The sequence below is a fragment of the Sinocyclocheilus anshuiensis genome, unplaced genomic scaffold, assembly GCF_001515605.1.
Source record: "Sinocyclocheilus anshuiensis isolate Anshui unplaced genomic scaffold, SAMN03320099.WGS_v1.1 scaffold939, whole genome shotgun sequence".
Lineage (NCBI taxonomy): Eukaryota > Metazoa > Chordata > Actinopteri > Cypriniformes > Cyprinidae > Sinocyclocheilus > Sinocyclocheilus anshuiensis.
The window spans coordinates 57,580-76,301 of NW_015544227.1; the positions used below are offsets into that span (position 1 = coordinate 57,580).

The 18,722-nt window shown below is 37.0% G+C and overlaps 2 protein-coding genes across 9 annotated transcripts in view; both read right to left on the reverse strand.

Annotated features, from left to right (window-relative positions):
- LOC107697409 (transcription factor SPT20 homolog) overlaps positions 1-8,909 on the reverse strand; it is a 17,689-nt gene extending 8,780 nt beyond the window's left edge. The window contains exons 1-21 of one of the 6 annotated variants that reach the window (XM_016498177.1): positions 8,834-8,909; positions 8,225-8,302; positions 8,033-8,068; positions 7,718-7,843; positions 7,390-7,516; positions 7,180-7,283; positions 6,419-6,535; positions 6,261-6,314; positions 4,814-4,953; positions 4,077-4,236; positions 3,583-3,639; positions 3,270-3,341; positions 2,986-3,155; positions 2,796-2,828; positions 2,601-2,718; positions 2,175-2,262; positions 1,692-1,847; positions 1,313-1,586; positions 1,081-1,226; positions 918-976; positions 710-826 (exon numbers count right to left, since the gene is read on the reverse strand). In XM_016498177.1, the coding sequence (XP_016353663.1) occupies positions 710-826; positions 918-976; positions 1,081-1,226; positions 1,313-1,586; positions 1,692-1,847; positions 2,175-2,262; positions 2,601-2,718; positions 2,796-2,828; positions 2,986-3,155; positions 3,270-3,341; positions 3,583-3,639; positions 4,077-4,236; positions 4,814-4,953; positions 6,261-6,314; positions 6,419-6,535; positions 7,180-7,283; positions 7,390-7,516; positions 7,718-7,843; positions 8,033-8,068; positions 8,225-8,227 (2,157 nt within the window). In that variant the 5' untranslated portion in view covers positions 8,228-8,302; positions 8,834-8,909. Of the gene's footprint in view, positions 1-709; positions 827-917; positions 977-1,080; positions 1,227-1,312; positions 1,587-1,691; positions 1,848-2,174; positions 2,263-2,600; positions 2,719-2,795; positions 2,829-2,985; positions 3,156-3,269; positions 3,342-3,582; positions 3,640-4,076; positions 4,237-4,813; positions 4,954-6,260; positions 6,315-6,418; positions 6,536-7,179; positions 7,284-7,389; positions 7,517-7,717; positions 7,844-8,032; positions 8,069-8,224 lie in introns of all 6 variants that reach the window. The other 5 variants (XM_016498176.1, XM_016498180.1, XM_016498179.1 and 2 more) reach the window with 5 other exon arrangements.
- A 6,897-nt stretch (positions 8,910-15,806) lies between these two features.
- The window catches only part of LOC107697414 (protein EURL homolog), a 27,695-nt gene continuing 24,779 nt past the window's right edge, over positions 15,807-18,722 (reverse strand). For all 3 annotated transcript variants that reach the window (XM_016498186.1, XM_016498184.1, XM_016498185.1), the window contains 2 exons: positions 17,272-17,334; positions 15,807-16,247 (listed from right to left, as the gene is read on the reverse strand). In XM_016498186.1, the coding sequence (XP_016353672.1) occupies positions 16,081-16,247; positions 17,272-17,334 (230 nt within the window). In that variant the 3' untranslated portion in view covers positions 15,807-16,080. The remainder of the gene's footprint in view (positions 16,248-17,271; positions 17,335-18,722) is intronic.

Sequence of the window (18,722 nt, forward strand, 5' to 3'; positions counted from 1 at the left end):
TATAAACATTTTAAACATTATGCACTTTTTTCACAGATAGTCATGTTATCTTATATGCTTTGAATAAACGTGCATTGGTGGATGCGCCCTCTTGTGGCCTCAGGAGAGAAGCCAAAAGCTTTTCTTCACCCTAACTGAAATTATGCATTTTAAATTCGAATATAATTAGAATTTTGATAATATTTAAGCACAAATTTCGAATTTAGTTTTTCAGCCATTTTGACAGCCCTAAAAAGTACGTAATTTCTATACCACTAGTTTTCCCAAACATATCTTTCATCTCTCTACCATCTGTATATAAATGTAATACAAGTATATAATGAAAATGTAATATAAATTATGTTAAATATATTATTTAAAAAAATATATATATATTTTTTTCTCTAAATGTAATTTAATATAATATAGCTTTACATTTGAAATAAGACGAGTGATTCAGATTTACACACATTAAAGGAACAGTTCACCCAAAAATGAAAATTCTGTCATCATTTAACCTCAAGTTGTTCCAAACCTATATGAGCTTCTTTCTTCTTTTGAGAATAAAAGAAGATATTTTAAAGAATGTTGGTAACCAAACAGTTGACAGTAGCCATTGACTTCCATGGAACAGAATTTAATTTTTGGATGAACTATATCTTTAACACTCTTGGAGCTGATCCTCAGCCTCTGGAAATGACTAGAATCATGATAGCGGTGTCTGACTCACCCCCTCCCCCTGCTGCTGGGGGCTGGATGTGGCGGACTGACTGCTTTGCTGTTGAGGGGAGAACTGAGACAACTGCTGCTGCTGTAGAGAGTTAAAAATCAGTGGTCCCGTAGGGAGCTGAAAGAAAGGGAAACACAAACATAAATGGGAGGGAAAGAGAGATTCATCTCCACAAAAGCCAATACTTCAACTACAAAAGCTCTTTCACCTGAAGAAGGTTGAGCGGTCGCAGTCCCGGACTGTTGTTCAGGCCAAAAGGCCCACCTGCTGGAACAACATGATAATTTTACTCTCCACAATAGTGGCTGACAACTTGTAAAAGTCACTGATGAACATCTGACAAAACAGGGAGGAATTCAAAGAGACTTTACCTGCTGGAGCAGCAGGCTGCATGGCAGGAAGAGCTCCAGACATGAGACCACCAGAGGGCAATAGTCCACTCAGGGGTATACCAGACGCCAGAGTACCAGGACTACAACCCAGCATTGGGTTAGAACTCATCAGAGTCTGCGGACTGCTGTAAGAAACCACAAACAGAGGTGGTTAGTCACCATTTTTTTCCTTTCATATCCCCCAAAAAAAGTCACAAACATGGGTTCTTACCAAACCGGGCCAACCACGTTGATGAAGTTGAGCCCTGCGGGGTTTGTCATGACCTGTGAAGATGTGGTGCTGGACGTGGGCAGGGGAATAGTCATGACAGGCAGGGTCATCTGCTGTTGGGCGAAGGGAGTCAGCAGGGTGGGCTGCTGTGGAAGGGCGGGGTCCTGAGGGGTGGGCGTTACTGAAGGCGTGGCACTCTGAACGTCGGCAGGATGTGGCGTAGAACACGGCGTGTTGGTGGGTGTGGGTGTGGAGGGCTTGGGTGTAACTGATCCTATGGAGTAAAATCAGAGGAAAAAGACAAAATACAGATGTGGCTAGCAAGCAATGCATTAGCAAGCGGTGACAGCTTTCTATTTGTGAATGGAGTGATACTCACTCTGCATGGGCGAGAGAGCAGCAGGGGACAGCAGGCCAAGCTCCATGGAGTGTTTCCGGGACAGCAACTGATTCTTCGTGGGTGGAGGGGTCGGGCACTTGAGATGGCCGCTTGAGGCCTGTGTACTATACGGGTTACCTAGACAACAGGAGGGAGTGTTTGTTTGTACACTTTTTAAAGTGGAGAGAGACAAACATATTGAGATAGAAGAGAGGAAATGAGATTGAGACATGATGGAGGTCGGACCTGAACTACATTCATCTCAAAAACTGTTTTCAATGTTGGTAATAATAAGAACCATTTTTAATAACTGAGCACCAATAACTGATATAAAATGAACATTAAATCAGCATATTAGAATGACTTCTGAAGGATCACGTGACACTGAAGAATGGAGTAATGATGCTGAAAATTCAGCTTTGCTATCACAGAAATAAATTACATTTGAAAATATATTCAAATAGAAAAGTATTTTTAAATTGTAGCCGGCTGGCAGTTTGATAGGAGGAGGTCTGTGTTTAACACCCTTTCCTAAAACTGAAGACTGGACAAGCGCTGAGAAACCATCAGCCTGCATCAACAAGATCCATCAAAATGCACCAATCTTAGACCAAATCATGCCAGAATGTCATAACATTCATGTAGATTTTTTTAAGGCACAAGCAATTGTTTTGGTGCCCATTTTCTAAATCTGTCACATAAATCTCTAATCAAACACTTAGGATTTGTTTAGAAAGGCAGAAAAAGAGCAAATCTGCCTTTTATCTATTTTTTGTAGCCTGAACTGCAAAATAAACACATCTGATGTTTACAAACCTGATCCAAATCAGATTAAAATCCTTTTTCTTTTGCAACGTGTCTTCAGAGTCGGAACAGTCACATTTAACGTCATATATCAAAGTGTCTCACCTCGTTTTCCCTGGAGGGGGAGAGCTGGCCTTGGGACCCTGCGCTGCCTGAGTTGTGCAACATCTTCACCTGACACTTAACGTCCCGTTCATACACCTCCTTATACTGCGTCAGAAACCTGTGGCACAGGAGTATTTTCATGGCGGTTGAGCGCAACCAAGACCCAAAACAACAAATCATGGCTCCTGTACTTACCGATCAGCGTCTGTCTTTGAACCTATGAGGAATCTACAAACCACAGAGAAAATAAAAGATCAGGTAAGTGCAACAATTAGGCAAGCGTAACTAATAACACGTTACTCTCATCTTAGAATAGAGTGTAATGTAATACATAATGTGAATAAATGTGAAATAAGTAATTGTAAAATGAAATAGTAAAATGTACGGTGGGTGAATGAGGTGTAGGTCTGTGACATCCTCCTCTGATTTGGAGTCTTTGGCGCTGTAGATTTTCCCATACACCTGTGGGTCCCCCATAGACTGGAAGATAGTGACTTTTGTTCTTTGAGGCTGACCTCCTACCTCACACTCAAAAATGTAATCGTCTCTCATGTCCTGTTCCAAGACAAAGACAGCATATCACACAGATAAAACAACAATATCTTACTAGCATATTATAGGGTCCATGTACAGTCTAGTTCCTATGTAGGATTTACACAATTGTGTTACCTGTGCAGGCCAAACAGTGGGCTGAGTGTCATCTAGTTTGACAGAGCTCTTAGCCACTGCATATTTCTCCACCTGGAAGCACAAAGAAAAACTTTGTTTCACAGATTTGGATACAGGAAAAAAAGTCCAAACATCCCATCTCAGAATACTGAAGGACACAAGAATATGAAATTTATCTTAACAATACTTTTAAAGTCATATTTCATTAAAAAAAACAAGTTATTTCGGTTATAAATGGAAAAAGGTCTATGGACCTACAGAAAAGAGAGAGATGCTACTTGTACGTTCATTTAACTGCATTACAGCAACTCACATCAATTTCTGATGGGACAGTCAGCTGAAAACTGCTCTGTTTCCACATGTCCACACACTGCAGGAAAAACAAGAGTCATTAAAACACAGAAAACAACCACACTACTCATACAAAAAAGATATAATAAAACACTTTAAATGAGAAATTTGATTAACACAGTACTGTTCAAAAGTTTAATTGGTAAGATTTTTGAAAGACCCTTATACTTAAGGCTACATTTAATTGATAAAAATACAGCAAAAAAAAATAAATAAATACATTTTATGAAATATTACAATTTAAATAAAATCTTTAATTTAAATTTTTTTTTTTTTAAATCAATTTAATGTATCATTGCTGAATAAAAGTAATTTCTTTCAAAAACATATCTTCCTGATGCCAAACTTTTGAACAATGATGTACGTTTCACATTTGACCATGTTTAAATCCATTTACCCAAAATCAGAACAGAAATTAAAACAGCATTGCAAATTCTGTCTGTGTCTTCGACTCACATTTCCAGCTTTGGAGATCTTAAGGTCTATGGAAGGAGCAGGTTTCCTCTCTTTCCTCCTCTGCAGGTAGTCCAGGAGTCGGAGCTGTGGCAGTGCAGGGCAGTGGCTCATCATCTCCTGCTGCCTGTTGAGTGCTGCTTGAGAATGCCTCCTAAAACACCTGCAGAGGAGAAACATGACATCCATCAGTGTGGAATGATGGATAACTGATGTATGATGGATTTGATCACCTGCTTTTGAATTTCAGGATATCTCTGTATCAATACAACGTTTTGAAGCCTTTAACTTTGATAAACCACATGAAATGGTCCTCTTATTTAGCTTTTCACAGAACAGAGGAATAGATTCTCGTCAGATTCTTGCACTAAACTTAAACAGGCAAAAGAACTGTTTTTGTTAGCTGCATAGAGCGAAGACTAATCGTGTGTTGGTCAAAACCACTTACATTCCTTTAGTCACAACAATACAATGAGAGATCAGAACAGCAGCGGCTTTTCAGTTCGCAGATGGTGACTAACCACAGACACAATAAAAGATCTACACTGTGCACATCTACATAAGCTCTGTGGGTTTCAGCAATTCCTTGGGTGCAAAATGTTTGCAGTCACAAACAATCACACGACACACTGAGCAGCAGACGACAGGAACTCATCAGAGACAGTTTGATTTAGTTTAAGGACAACTGATGATCAAGCAAAACACATATTTCACTGAAGCTAAAGAGTGAAATGCATCACCGTTTCATGGATCGTGTGTTCATCTTCTGTTTGTTGTAGAGCAGACGGTTGGTGGTGCAGCTGACAGAGATGGAGGGGTCCAGACACAGAGGCTCTGCTGTGGCCAGAATCAACTGACTCTCCAGCTGAAGTTTATCATCCTGTAAACACATGAGAACCACATGAGAATCGATGCATCCTCTATACTTCACACTGTGCTGTGAATCTGTCACTTTAACGGGGATTCCGTTTTTTTCCCATTTTAACTTTTCTGGACTCCTTTTTAATGGTTAAATTAAATTGTATTAATCAAAAAGCATGTCTAGTTAATTAAAATCATGTAACTTGAACAATTTAACATCAATTTATTGAAAGTTTAACAAAAATTACATGTTTAGGGCCCTATGAAATGTTTTATTTTTTCCAACCTTATGTTTTATTGTTACCAAATTCTGTTTTGCATGTCTAATTATTTGAAGGCATAAAAACAAGTTTCATTTATTCTTACAATAGCCCTATGATTTTTTCCCTACAAAATTCTGTGTTGTGTATTGCAATTTTTAAGGCATAAAACATTCATTTAATTTATCTTTTAATGAAAATTAAACTAATTTTATTTTTTGGAAAACAAAGGGGATTTAATATTACAATTAAAAACATTGAAGAAATATTGTATGATTATCCCTTAAAAATAAGGTTTTAATCATTTTAGTAGTAGCCTATTACATACATTCTACTGAACAATAGTAATGTTGGCTATTTCTGCCACAATGACTTCAAGGTAAACCGAACTTTTATTTTGACGGGTTGCCGTGAATACCTTTACATTTTTGTGTGTATATGATATGATATGATGAGGATAGTTTTACTCAAACAAAACGGTCAGATGCTCATGAAGTGACTCTCAGAGCAGTTCTGGAGATGTTCATGTATTTATGTCCTCATTAGTGAGACGGCAGACGCTAATATCACCGGAAGCGTCACGCGCTCTTCAGTACAAGTAGTAAACAAAACCGCGCATCTGCGCCATTCATAACACAGAGACATGCAGAATTCATTTTTAAATAGTCTTTTTGCGGGCCGCCCCCCTAATATAATGGCAGGGGAAACACTGTATATTATTTCAGTTTTATTTCAATTAACGAAAACAATTTAATATTAGTTTTAGTAAACAATAACAACACTGTTCTGAACTTGATATAGTGCAGGTAGCATTTTCAACACTGATAATAATAATAAGCATTTCTTAAGTAGCAAATCAGCATATTAGAATTATTTCTGAAGGCTCATGTGACACTGAAGACTGAAATAATGGCTGCTGAAAAGTAATTTTATTATTAAAAGTTATTTTAAATTGTAATAATATTTCACAGTATTGCTTGATGAGCATAAGAGACTTCTGTCAAAATTTTTTAAATAACTTTACTGACCTCAAAGTTTTGAATGCTAACAGATAGAGTCCCCTCACCTGTGTCCACTTGTGGTGATCGCTTGTCATAGCATGAATGTCACAGATCAGGGTCTGGTGGGGAGATGATAGATGACTTAATAACAATACTATAGAAAAAAAGGTCTCTCAAAATACAGAACAGAGACTGCTGGTCACAGATCAGGTCTGTTATTGACCTGCATAGTGGGTCTCAGCAGGATGTGCCGGCTCTGGTAGGTGGGCATCTTTGCATTTCCAGACTGTCGATAGTCCCTGACCTCAGCTATGACACAGCCACAGTGGAATATGTTCACCTGATAGAACAGAAGCAGAAAAAAAAATCTAGGCTGGTGGTTTATGCATCAGTTCGTCAAGAGTGCTATAAAACTATGCTGGCTGGAATTAAAGAAAAACATAGGTTAATTAAATAAAAATCACAACTAGAATCAATTCTGAACCAGTATTATTTTAGTATTATTTATTTACTGTAGTAGTGTTTATTAATATTTTAATTTAGCTTTTATTTTTATACTTTAAAGTTAATTTTAGATATAGCCTTTTGTTATGTGCTTTTGTCATTATTTTTTAGATTTCTAATTAGCTTTATTTTATTTCAGTTTTAGTAATTTTAGTAATTCAACTTACTTTATTTTAGTCACTTGCCAAAGCAATATTTTAAATTTTCGGTTAAGTATAAATATTTTATATCAGCTTTACCAAAAACTATTTAATAACAGTTTTAGTTTTAGTTAACAATAACACTGTTGTTCTGAATATTATTTAGGACAGGCTGTTTATAGATATAAATAAAATTATATAAAATATAAATATTTTACTAAAAGTAAAATATTTAAAATGTCATGGATAGCAGAAATTAGAAAAAGTGTAAAATAAAAAAAAAAAGAGGCTACACATAAAAAAAAAAAAATCTACATTTTTGTTCAGTTACGCCACTCACCTGTGATTTTTCTAGAAGGTCTACAAGAATGGGCGGCAGCTCCTCGGCATCCAGGTACTCCAGTAACTCTGTTTCTTCATAGCGAAGTCGGATTGTTTCTGAATCTTATAGGTTGGGATAAAAACATCAGTTCAAGAGCGAGTTTCTTAACATGCAACATGAAAAGCTCAGCTGATTTAACCATAAAACAAAGAAAAAAGCAGACAGTACCAGATCCATTTTTTCCTCTAAGCATAAGTGAGTATCCTTCATTTCCAGGGTACAGGTTGACCACCAGACATGAGACTGACTCCTGTGAGGCCAGCTTCTCTAGTAGATTCACATTTCTCCTCAGTTTCTACAGAAAGGTGGCAGAAAGGATAATAAATATATATAATACAATAATAATAAAACATGATTTGATAAAGTTATAAAATCCCCCCCTACAGTTTTACCTCACTTAATGTCTTGTTTCGTTAAGAAATATATAAAATGATGGCAGTAAAGATGGTTGTGAATGCTACTTCATTTGTTATGTGTTACAGCGGGTGAAAATTACCTTCAACTCTGGTTCTTTTTCACACTCTTCAATGTACAATTCATAAAGTTTCTGATATAAGGATTTCCTTCCACTTGAGCATACCCGTCTCTTCAGCGGTCGCTGACGAGCACTTTCAACAATGTACTAAACAAGAAATAACAATGTTATGGAACGGTAATAGAATACACACAGGTATTCTTCTGCACAGTGATTTCTTAATTTTCATTTTTAAAATAACAGTACATTATAATGGATACAAATAAAAAACACTATGTACAATAAGTATAAAGTACACAATAAAAGAATACAGAAATAATAATTTTGAACAAATACCTCAGCCCGATCCAATGCATATTCTAAGACTTGTTGCTGTGGAAGAAAGATGAATGAAAATGCATAAGATAATCTCTAATACTGTCCAAACAAGCCATCGAAAATGTCATTATTATCAAATCAACTACATAATGTTAAATAAAACCCAATCCTGCTAAAAATGCATAATGAAAACAAACCTGTAGTTCTTACCATTGTGGTTGCTGCGTGACAGGAGGCGATGTTGTGTTACACCAGCACTGTCACCTCCACAAACACACCATTCAAGCCCTGAGATCAGAGAGACAGTTCAGGAACACACTCCCGGGTGCATTTCCCTGTCAGCTGTCAGTTTCCATTCAAAACTCAACCCCAACGACAAGCGTATGAAGGCGAATACACAGAGTTTGAGACATGAACTCAGCTCATTCAGACAGTTATGCATCTGTGTGTATATGCAGTCACAACATCTGCGAAACAAATGTGGCGAACTTCAACAGGATGATGACAAAGTATGTGTTAGAGAATGCAATAGCGATAAATAGCAAGCATTCATGAAATGCAAGGGAATATGAGCCCAGCAGAAGGCGGCAAACTTCAGCACTGCAGCTTCAACAAACGACAGGCTGGCTAACCACAGCTAACAGCTCACTTAAAATGCACAACTCCACAAAACACGACCAGATGACAGAGCGGGGCAGAACGGGACAATGGCGACAAACATCAGAACCGACTTGCCAATCGAGTTGCATCACCACAGACAAGAAATCCAAAGCAAGAAGCGGAATAAATGTTCCAGTGCCTTCAATGAAAAAAACTCACAGCAGCCATTTTAGTTCCAGTGTAACAACAAAATCCAAACTTCCGGTGTGCGCGCGTGCTGGAGGCGGAACCAAAGATGTGCAGCGCGGCATTTCTGTTCGTGATGATATTGATATATCGCACAATACAAAACTCGAAAAAATAAACTATGATAGCCATAGTTTCCACCAAAATACCGTAGTCACTACAGATATTGTTACTACATTTATTCTGTGGCAGCTTGGTTTTAGCCTCCAATGTCATTAGAAAACAAAACGACAAACCTTCTGTGGGGGATCAGTAATAAATATTTTTACAGTAAAAATATGATTAACTGCAGTGTCGATCTTAGAAATAAATCAACATTTAAATTATCTACAATAAATAATACATTATAGTTATATATATATATATATTTATTTATTTATTTATATTTACAGGTGGTTATAATATTGACAATATTTTCTTTGTATTGTTTTTACTGGAAGTTACCAAATAGGAATATAAATAAGAAATAGGAAGCATAAAAACAAAAAAAAGAAAGAAAGAAAAACGATTATCATCAGAGACTGAGTAGCAAGAGAAGATTTTTAGTGGAGAATTAATAAAACCGGGCCAGAAAGGGCCTAGAAATACAAAGGCAACCTCTTATGTTCTAGCTTAAACTGAAGTGTTTTGCAATGTATTTGTGTATATATTTTGTCTTTCAAATAATACTGGTATGCAAAATATTGGTATGTGATTAAGAAGACTTGTATTAGTACAGTAACACTTGACAGTTACACATTACGTGTACTTACTGTAGTTATAACAGTAATGTAGCGGCCAAAAAACTAACTAAAGCCGCAGGAGCTGAGTGAGGGAATAACTTGTGACACGTCAATCATCCTTTACATTTGCGTCTTGAGATTTATTTGTCCACCGACAACTTGTTCATTGAGGCATGCATTTCTTGAAGGATCGGCAGATTATCAATGCAAAAGTTTGAATATACGGTCAACAAAAAAAATGCGTGCTCCCGCACTCACCCCCTTCTTTCCCTGACAACCCCCACTCACAACAGGTGTTTTAACTCTCAAATAATTAATGACACTCCCACATTTTCCCAGTCACATGACATCACACATGAATATTTACATGGCTCCTATATTCCAGCCCCTAATTACTGTAATCTTGACAATAATTACATTCATTGAATTCACATAGGAGACATTCAAAGACCCAAGATCTTAAAATACATTAATTCATTTTTCATACATCAATCAATGTCTGTGTATTTATAAAAACAATGTTATTTGATAGAGTCCATGTAAAGTTCTTAATACTTTAATGTTAATGAGTGATTTTTAACTCAGTCATATCAATGTGTGAAGTCAATGTCCAATATTGACAATGACACCTTTTACCTCCAGATCATCTTGTGAACATTCTCCCAGGTCAGTAGGATTGACTGGCCACTCCTTTTCAGGCAAAAGAAGAAACTGTGGTCCGAACACCCAACTCTTGTTCTTCAAAAATGATTCCACTCTCAGCCCTCTGGAAGCCATGTCTGCTGGATTTACTGCAGTGCTCACGTACCTCCATTGTGATGATTGAGACACCTTAAGAATTTCTGAAACTCTGTTGGCAACGAAAATTCGATACCTAGAAACTTAATTTCTTATATATTTCAGTACAGAAGTACTGTCGGTCCAGAAAACAGAGTCTTGAAGGCACATACAGAGTTATTTTCTCCACAATGAATCCATTCGGCTTGCCAACGTTGCAGCAGTAAGTTCCATTCGAGGGATAGACACTGGCTTCAAAGGAGCTACTCTAGCTTTCCCAATTACGAAAGCAACATGCACTTGTGAGTTAACATCATGCAAAAGCAGATAAGTAACTACTCCATAACCATTTTCGCTTGCGTCAGAAAAGTGGTGCAACTGTGCTATATTTACCTCTCCAAAACCCATAGGTTTGAAACATCTATTGATCTTGAAGCTTTCTAACTCACGTAATCCATCCAACCAGTTGATCCACTCCTGAGCATTTGAAGCAGGAATAATATCATCCCAGCCAAGTTTCTTCCTGCACAGATCTTGCAAGATCCTTTTTGCACATAAAGTCACTGGAAACAGAATTCCTAAGGGATCATAAACAGAACTCACAGTAGCAAGGATCCCCCTTCTGGTTGAAGGCTTCTGCTGCAACACAATTTTGAACTTGAAGGCATCCGATTGTATACACCATTGTATGCCTAACACTCTCTCTATGGGAAGTAAATTTTGGCCCAAATCCTAATCTTTTAAGTTTTTTGCTCTGAGTTCTTCTGGGATTTTTACCAGCACATCTCGAATGTTACTTATCCATTTTGTCAATGTGAAACCCCCCTTAGCACAAATAGCTATGAGTTCGTGATACAGAGAAACAGCTTTATCCTCTGAATTTACAGAGACAAGACAGTCATCTACGTAAAAGCAATGCAAGATTGCATCAATTACTTCCTTGCTGAAGTCTTCATTATCTTCTGCGCACTTTCTGAGAGCGAAATTTGCACAACTTGGTGATGAAGTGGCTCCAAAGAGGTGCACGACCATACGATACTCAACCATATCTTGAATAAGGTCACCATCGGGCCACCAAAGAAATCTCAGCAAATCTGCATCGTCTTTCGGCACCCTCACTTGATGAAACATGGCTTCAATATCTGCCATGATCACAACTCGTTCCTTCCTAAATCTGGTTATCACTCCAATCAATGAACTTGTGAGATCTGGACCCTGTAATAACTGGGTATTCAAAGACTTCCCTTGGAACGTAGCTCCACAATCAAAAACAACCCGGAGCTTTCCTTTGCAGGGGTGGTAAACACCGTGATGGGGTATATACCATACTTTACCGTCGCTACGTCCCAAGTCTTCAGCTGGCACTCTCTCTGCATAACCTTTAGAGATAAGATCTTTCATGAAAACAGAATACTCAGAATGAAATGAAACATCCCTTTTCAATCTTTTCTTTAGATTCAGAGCACGCTGTTCTACGATTATCTTATTGTCTGGCATACGGACATCTTTCTTCCTCAAAGGCAAGCCAATAGAATAATGACCATCTACCAGCTTTAATGAGTCTGTTACCATCTCCATAAACTTGTGATCTTCTCTTGAAAACCCAACTTGTTCATTTTTGTTACATTCAGGAAAATCAACTTTAAATTGTTGTTGCCAAAGCTCTCCCAAATTTGAAACTGAAATCCTGTTAACTGTAACATCAGGGAACTTAGAAGCAGACTGGTCACCACCATCTCCTCTTAGTGGGCCATTTACAGTCCATCCTAACCTTGTTTTAATTGCATAGGGTCCGTTATTGACACTACGGACCACTTCAATCGGCTCCATAACCCTTGGGGCATTTATTCCTATAAGCAATTCGATATCAGAGTCAATTTCAGGTAGATTCACATGTTTCAAATGTGGCCATCCCTTCAAATCCATTTGTCTTGGGATGTTTCCTCTATGCACAGGCATAGTCTCTTGTGTATAGGCATCAGGTAACTCCCAAAAATCTTCTTTATTCAAACCAGCTACCTCTAACCCAGAAACAACATGGGTAGTTGTAACTTTCTCCTGACCCATAGTACGCAAGAGAATATTTGTCCTTTTACCTGAAAGACCAAGTCTATTCATCAATCCAGATGTACAAAACACTGCTGTGCTACCTTGGTCCAAAAACGCATAAGTAATCACAGTCTTATTTCCTTTTTTAGATTTCACTTGCACAGGAACTATAGAAAGTTTACATTCATATTCACCAGCCCCAATAAATCCACTGGACTCAACAGATTCCGGAGCACTGCCCATTACATTGTCCGTCTGCTTAACCATGCATGCCTTGCATCAAGACTTCAACTTCAGAACGCACAGCCCCCCCTACTCATTAGAACGAGCGAGAGTAGGTCCGTACTCAGCCAAATCAAATCTGCTCTTGTTCCCAGTCGTCGAAGCGTGCGGGCCTCCTTCCAGATCGATTAATTCATCCTCGAACAAAAACATTATTTTTTTTTTGTTGACTATATTGTAGCGGCCAAAAAACTAACTAAAACCGCAGGAGCTGAGTGAGGGAATAACTTGTGACACATCAATCATCCTTTACATTTGCGTCTTGAGATTTATTTGTCCACCGACAACTTGTTCATTGAGGCATGCATTTCTTGAAGGATCGGCAGATTATCAATGCAAAAGTTTGAATATACGGTCAACAAAAAAATGCGTGCTCCCGCACTCACCCCCTTCTTTCCCTGACAACCCCCACTCACAACAGGTGTTTTAACTCTCAAATAATTAATGACACTCCCACATTTTCCCAGTCACATGACATCACACATGAATATTTACATGGCTCCTATAAGTAAATTATGCATAATTACAACCAATCCTAAACCAAACCCTAACACTAACCTTAACCTTATAGTAAGTACATAAATGCGTAATTAGACGGCTACAATGTCACTTTAAATTAAAGAGTAACCCTTTTATCTTTTCAGTTTTCCAGCAAACCATTTATAATGCTGACAAGAGCAACAACTTTATTTTTTTTCCTTTAAGATCAGATAAACAGTCCAAAACGGTTTTTACAATCTTAGCCTGCTGGTGAACTAGTAAATGAAAAGAATCACACAGTTTTTTAGGAAAAATATTTTTATTAATCCATTCCCTAAAATGAAAATGTGCACATCACTTCAAACAAAAGCATTCAGAAATCTTCTAAACTGATGCGAAGATCCACTAACAAACAGTATTGCATAAACCACTTGAATGTCACATAACACAGGCCACTGGAGAGAACAAAAAACGAACTCATCTTCGGGGGGGGGGGGATAATAAGACAAGCAATGAATAAACAGAGAAAAAGAATAAGACATCAATAACACCAACATAAGCAAGTTAACATTTAAACACATGGCCTACATACACAACACACTCGAGACAAACATGAAACTCGTCCAACTCATGTAGTTCATTCAGTATTTCCACAGCAAACAAACATTTGGTCAGTGTGCTTCATTATTTCAGTAACTCCAACCTCTTGTACGCCAAATCACAGAGTGAACCTTAAACAAAGATTAAAACATTTTTTACAACACTTCGGACACATATTGCTTCTTTTCAACAATTTATCCATCACTACTCACAGTGATAGTTTGCTGACGTGACCTCTCAAAGCATAACCAAAATAACATTCATACAAAATAAAATATCCTTAGAAACCCCAGAGGGGTCAGTCGAATATGTATCTCTTATAAAGAGAACAGATCATTCAAAATACCTAGCTGATTTCTCAAAACAATGTTGAAGCTTGCATTTTTTTTTTTTAAGATTCTAAAGATAATAGACACTTAACCATGCACACATCACGGCAGCAAGTGGACAGGATCCTCTGAGTGTCCACCAGGTGGCAACACAGTCTGATCTGAAATCAAGGCAGCAGGGTAAAGGCTCACTTTCCCCTGACTATACTTTCAGTTTATGCACGGACCCTAAATACTATAATAGCATAAGAAAACAACCTCTAAACACTACAAAAATTAAAACCACACGTTTAAAAAAAAAAAAAAAAGGTTTTAAATATTTGTAACAAGCAAATAATTGTCCTAACAAAATAAATACTGAAAGGCTTTGGTTGAGCATTTCTATCTCTCCAATATTAATCCCAGCACCGAGTTAAGCCTAAATCAAAGTTAGGCCTGTGCTTAACATCTGTGAATGACCAAACTATACCAGCTGAAATTTTAATGTCCAAACTGCTATTTTCTTAATCATAACCCGTGAAATGTTGTGATGGGGGGAAAAAGCACCTATGAAATGTCAAAACACAGTTTTAAGAGTGAAATAACAAAGGACATGTAAACTTCCACTAAAGCATTTGTGCTGAACCTCAGAACAACAGGAGAAATGTGCCATAGAGTAACGGAACAACTACAGTCATTAACAAGTTCCACTGCAATGAGCGGAGGGAGGGAAAAAACTTAACTAAGCAACAGTTACCACAGCAACACCACAACCAATCAGCAAGCCTGAATGTGCAGGAGGAACACTGTCAGACTCATCCAAGCACCCAAAGTGATCAAGTGTAAAGAGTAAACAGCGATATGAAGATGAACATATATGAATGGAACAACAAAAGAAAAAAATTAAAACAAGTCTTTGTAAAGTTTTAAAGGGGTCATATGATGCGATTTCAATTTTTCCTTTTTCTTTGGAGTGTTACAAGCTCTTGGTGCATAAAGAAGATCTGTAAAGTTGCAAAGACTAAAGTCTCAAATCCAAAGAAATATTCTTTATAAAAGTTAAGAGTCAGCCATGCCTACATAAAACGGCTCGTTCTAACACACCCCCAACATGCCTACGTCGCTATGTGGGAAGATTTGCATAACACCGCCCAAATGTTCACGCAAAGAAAGAAGGCGTAACTTTTATTCTCGCTGTAGTATTGTTGTTGCCGCCGCTGCCATGTCGTGAAGGCGCTGTGTGTTTCGTTGTGAAAGCAAAACTACTTTGTTTGGTCTTCCAAAAGAGGACGATATCTGCTTCGTCATGCCTGGAGCTGATCCGTGCTGGTCGCTGAGGAAATACAACAACTTTGCGCTGTGGATCGCCGGATCGGCTTTCACCGTGGACGATGCGGAGTCCAGCCCGCGGTCGTCACATGTGGTTGCCGCAAGCAAGCTGGTTTAATGTTTTTGTCTCGTCGCTCCGGCCGGACAGGGTATCATCACAGTATGGTAGGGGCGTAACATTTCCGTCACACGCTTGAGGTATTCGGCCAATCATAACGCACTGGATAGCTGGCCAATCACAGCACACCTTGCTTTTCAGACCGATGAGCTTTGTAAAAATTGATGCGTTTCAGAAAGGCGGGGCATAGAGGAGAAACAATAATGTACATTATGTGGAAAATAATGTGTTTTTTTAACCTTAAACAGCATAAACACATTTCATTACACCAAATACACAAAATAATGTTCTTTTTAGCAACATCATATGACCCCTTTAAAAACACCTCATTCTGCATAGAAACACTTTGGACAGGTCTGCAAAACACTTTTGCTCTCAAAGTGCATACTTTTGCTGAAAATTCAGATGCCACCTTTTAGAGCGAGGTGACTTTAAACTCATTAGCACAGTGTTGTGCGTTTCTGGTCCGTTTGAGCTTTGAGCTTCCGTGAGAGTCTGCTTGGAGCTGCGCTTTCTGTCTGGTCTTTGAGGGACTCTGTTGTCCCCAAAAAGCGCTCATTCCACTGGGTTGTTGCCAGCTTTGACCCCCGCCCGCCCGATCTGGAGGCACGGCAGCTTGGCGCAGTTTTTGAAGAGCTGCTCGATGGCTATGTGCCGTACATGAAGCTCTGATGAAAGAGAGTCCTTCTCCTGCACAGCTACAGACAGCTCCTCAAACACATCTGAGACACAAACGCAGAGTCTGTGTGTTAGTACACAAGAATAATGATAACCTACATAAGAAACGTGAGATATGCATAAGCAGAACTCAACATAAGGATGGCCAGCTGGCCAAAGCGTAGATCTGTTGCTTGCCCTATATCTTACATTTTTTGATAATGTACATGCATTTTTATACCTCACAAACTTGACATTTGGTTGTAAAATATCTTTTTAAACTTGTCAGGTAGGTAAAATATTTAAACTGGCTGATATGGATGGAGGTTTTATCAAAGTGACAAGACTTGTTGGCATCAGTAAGAATGAGATGAGAATCACACACCAAACAGTAATGTTTTTTTTTCTATGTATGCCATCATTTTCCAGAAAAAATGTTAATGAATTTATGGAATATCTTGTATAATATTACTGCAAATGATCTTTGTGAAGGAAAAAAAAAGACATAACATTTAATCTTTTCAATTAAATTTAAATCAAGAATTTAAGAAAATAAAGAAATAAGAAAATTACTAAATGAAAATGTAAACTGAAATAAAAATAGTAAAATATTATAATAGTATAATATAAAAACGGAAACAAATTATGAAATAAAAGTAAACAATAAAATGTATACATATACATAAATAATAAAATGTATATATATAAATTAATAATGAAAGGTAAATGTAAATAATTAAATGTAAAAATAAATATTGAAATGAGTTAAAAACGTATTCATTCATGTGTTGGGGCCAGATCAAATGTTGGCAGGGTAAGTACAAGCGCCAGCAGAAAGCTATTCCTGTTGCTTTAATGAGATTAATAATTTATCTACCATTTTACAATTTTTTTGTTGAAAATCCATATTTTGCAGAGGAAATATGTTATATCACAAAAGAATAATAATAGTTTATTACTAATATTAAGTCCCTTTTCCCCCCAGAATGTGTTTGGGTTCAAAGGAATAGTTCACCTAAAACTGAAAACTATCATACTTTTCTTATTTTTGGGTGAAAAATCCCTTTTAAGCTTGAAGATGAGACTCACTTTGTATCTGTAGCAGCAGCTGCTCGTTCAGCTGGTGAAGCTCCTCCACACTCATCCTCACCACTGAAAGAGAAAAGCAAACACTGTCATAAAGTGGGTATGAAAATCATTCTCTAGCTATCCTTTTCAATAAAGTGAAAACTGACAAACACATCTCCTTTCACAGCTGAAAGCAAATGCCTTCATAACAGTCATTGAGTCATTCTCCTCAGACGTGTGACCCTGATGACACTTCTGTTTTTAACACGAGCCATTTCATTGGGATAAGGAGACAGACATTGAAGAACTGCGAGAGAAATCAAAGTCTAGATTGTGACCTCAACCCTTTATTGGTGCTTTGTGGACTATATTGACGGGAAAGATGCCGAGATACAAAGCACCAGATAAAACCCTAATGGTGAGGATATCGATTTCCATCCTTCTCTTTGTCTAAGATGTTACTGTGGGAATTACACAGAGATAATACTAACAAAATCAAAGCAAATAACACCATTCAAAAGTTCGGGGTCAGTAAGATTAATTAAATATTTTTGAAAGACGTCTTCAAAAACGTCTTATGCTCACCAAGGCTGCATTATATACAGTAGAAACAGTATAGGGTCGTCGATTTTATTAGACTATTCGATTTTTAAAAATCCTCGACTTCCTTTTGCTTGCGTTGACTAACCAGCAAAATACCGGAAGTGGCGCATTTCATGGACGAGAATCCATAAAACACATTAAAGTAATAAAAGTTTAAAACCCATAAAAGTTTCCCAAGGCTGCATGATATATTAAACCCATTTAAAAATCATAATTAAGCATAATTGTGAATTCACAAACGCTACGATTTAATTAAATAATTATATGCGATGCAGTTCTAATACAGTATATGCATTGTTTATAATACATTATGTATTTTAACAGTTTTGTTCAATAATTCCATATGATTTCTTGCTTTTGATACTTTATTTGAACTAATTATTATTGCCTCATTGCTATTATATATGTATTTTAAGTAATTTTAAAGGCTATTGTTCACTTACATCTATTTTTATTACGACAAAAATATTTATTATAATTATAGGGCCCTATGAAATCAGTTTTATTTCCAAATTCATTTTTTTTCTATTTTCATTTTTCTATACTCTGTTTTAATAGTTGAATTAAATTTTATTAATCAAAAAGCCTGTCTAATTAATTGAATTTTACAGTTTTATCTTTCCCAAATTCTGTTTTCCATTATTTTCTGGATTCCATTTGAATGGTTCCATTAAATTTTAATAATCAAAAGCATCTCCAATTAATTGATTTTATTTTAAAAAAATATATATATTTTTTTCTTCTTCTTTTTCAGAAATACTGCACATTTACATTTTCTCCTAAATAAATTCTGGTAAATAACATTTCTGGTAAATACTCCTTTAAAAAGTGTTTTTTTATTATAATTTTATTATTAGTAGACTAGAACA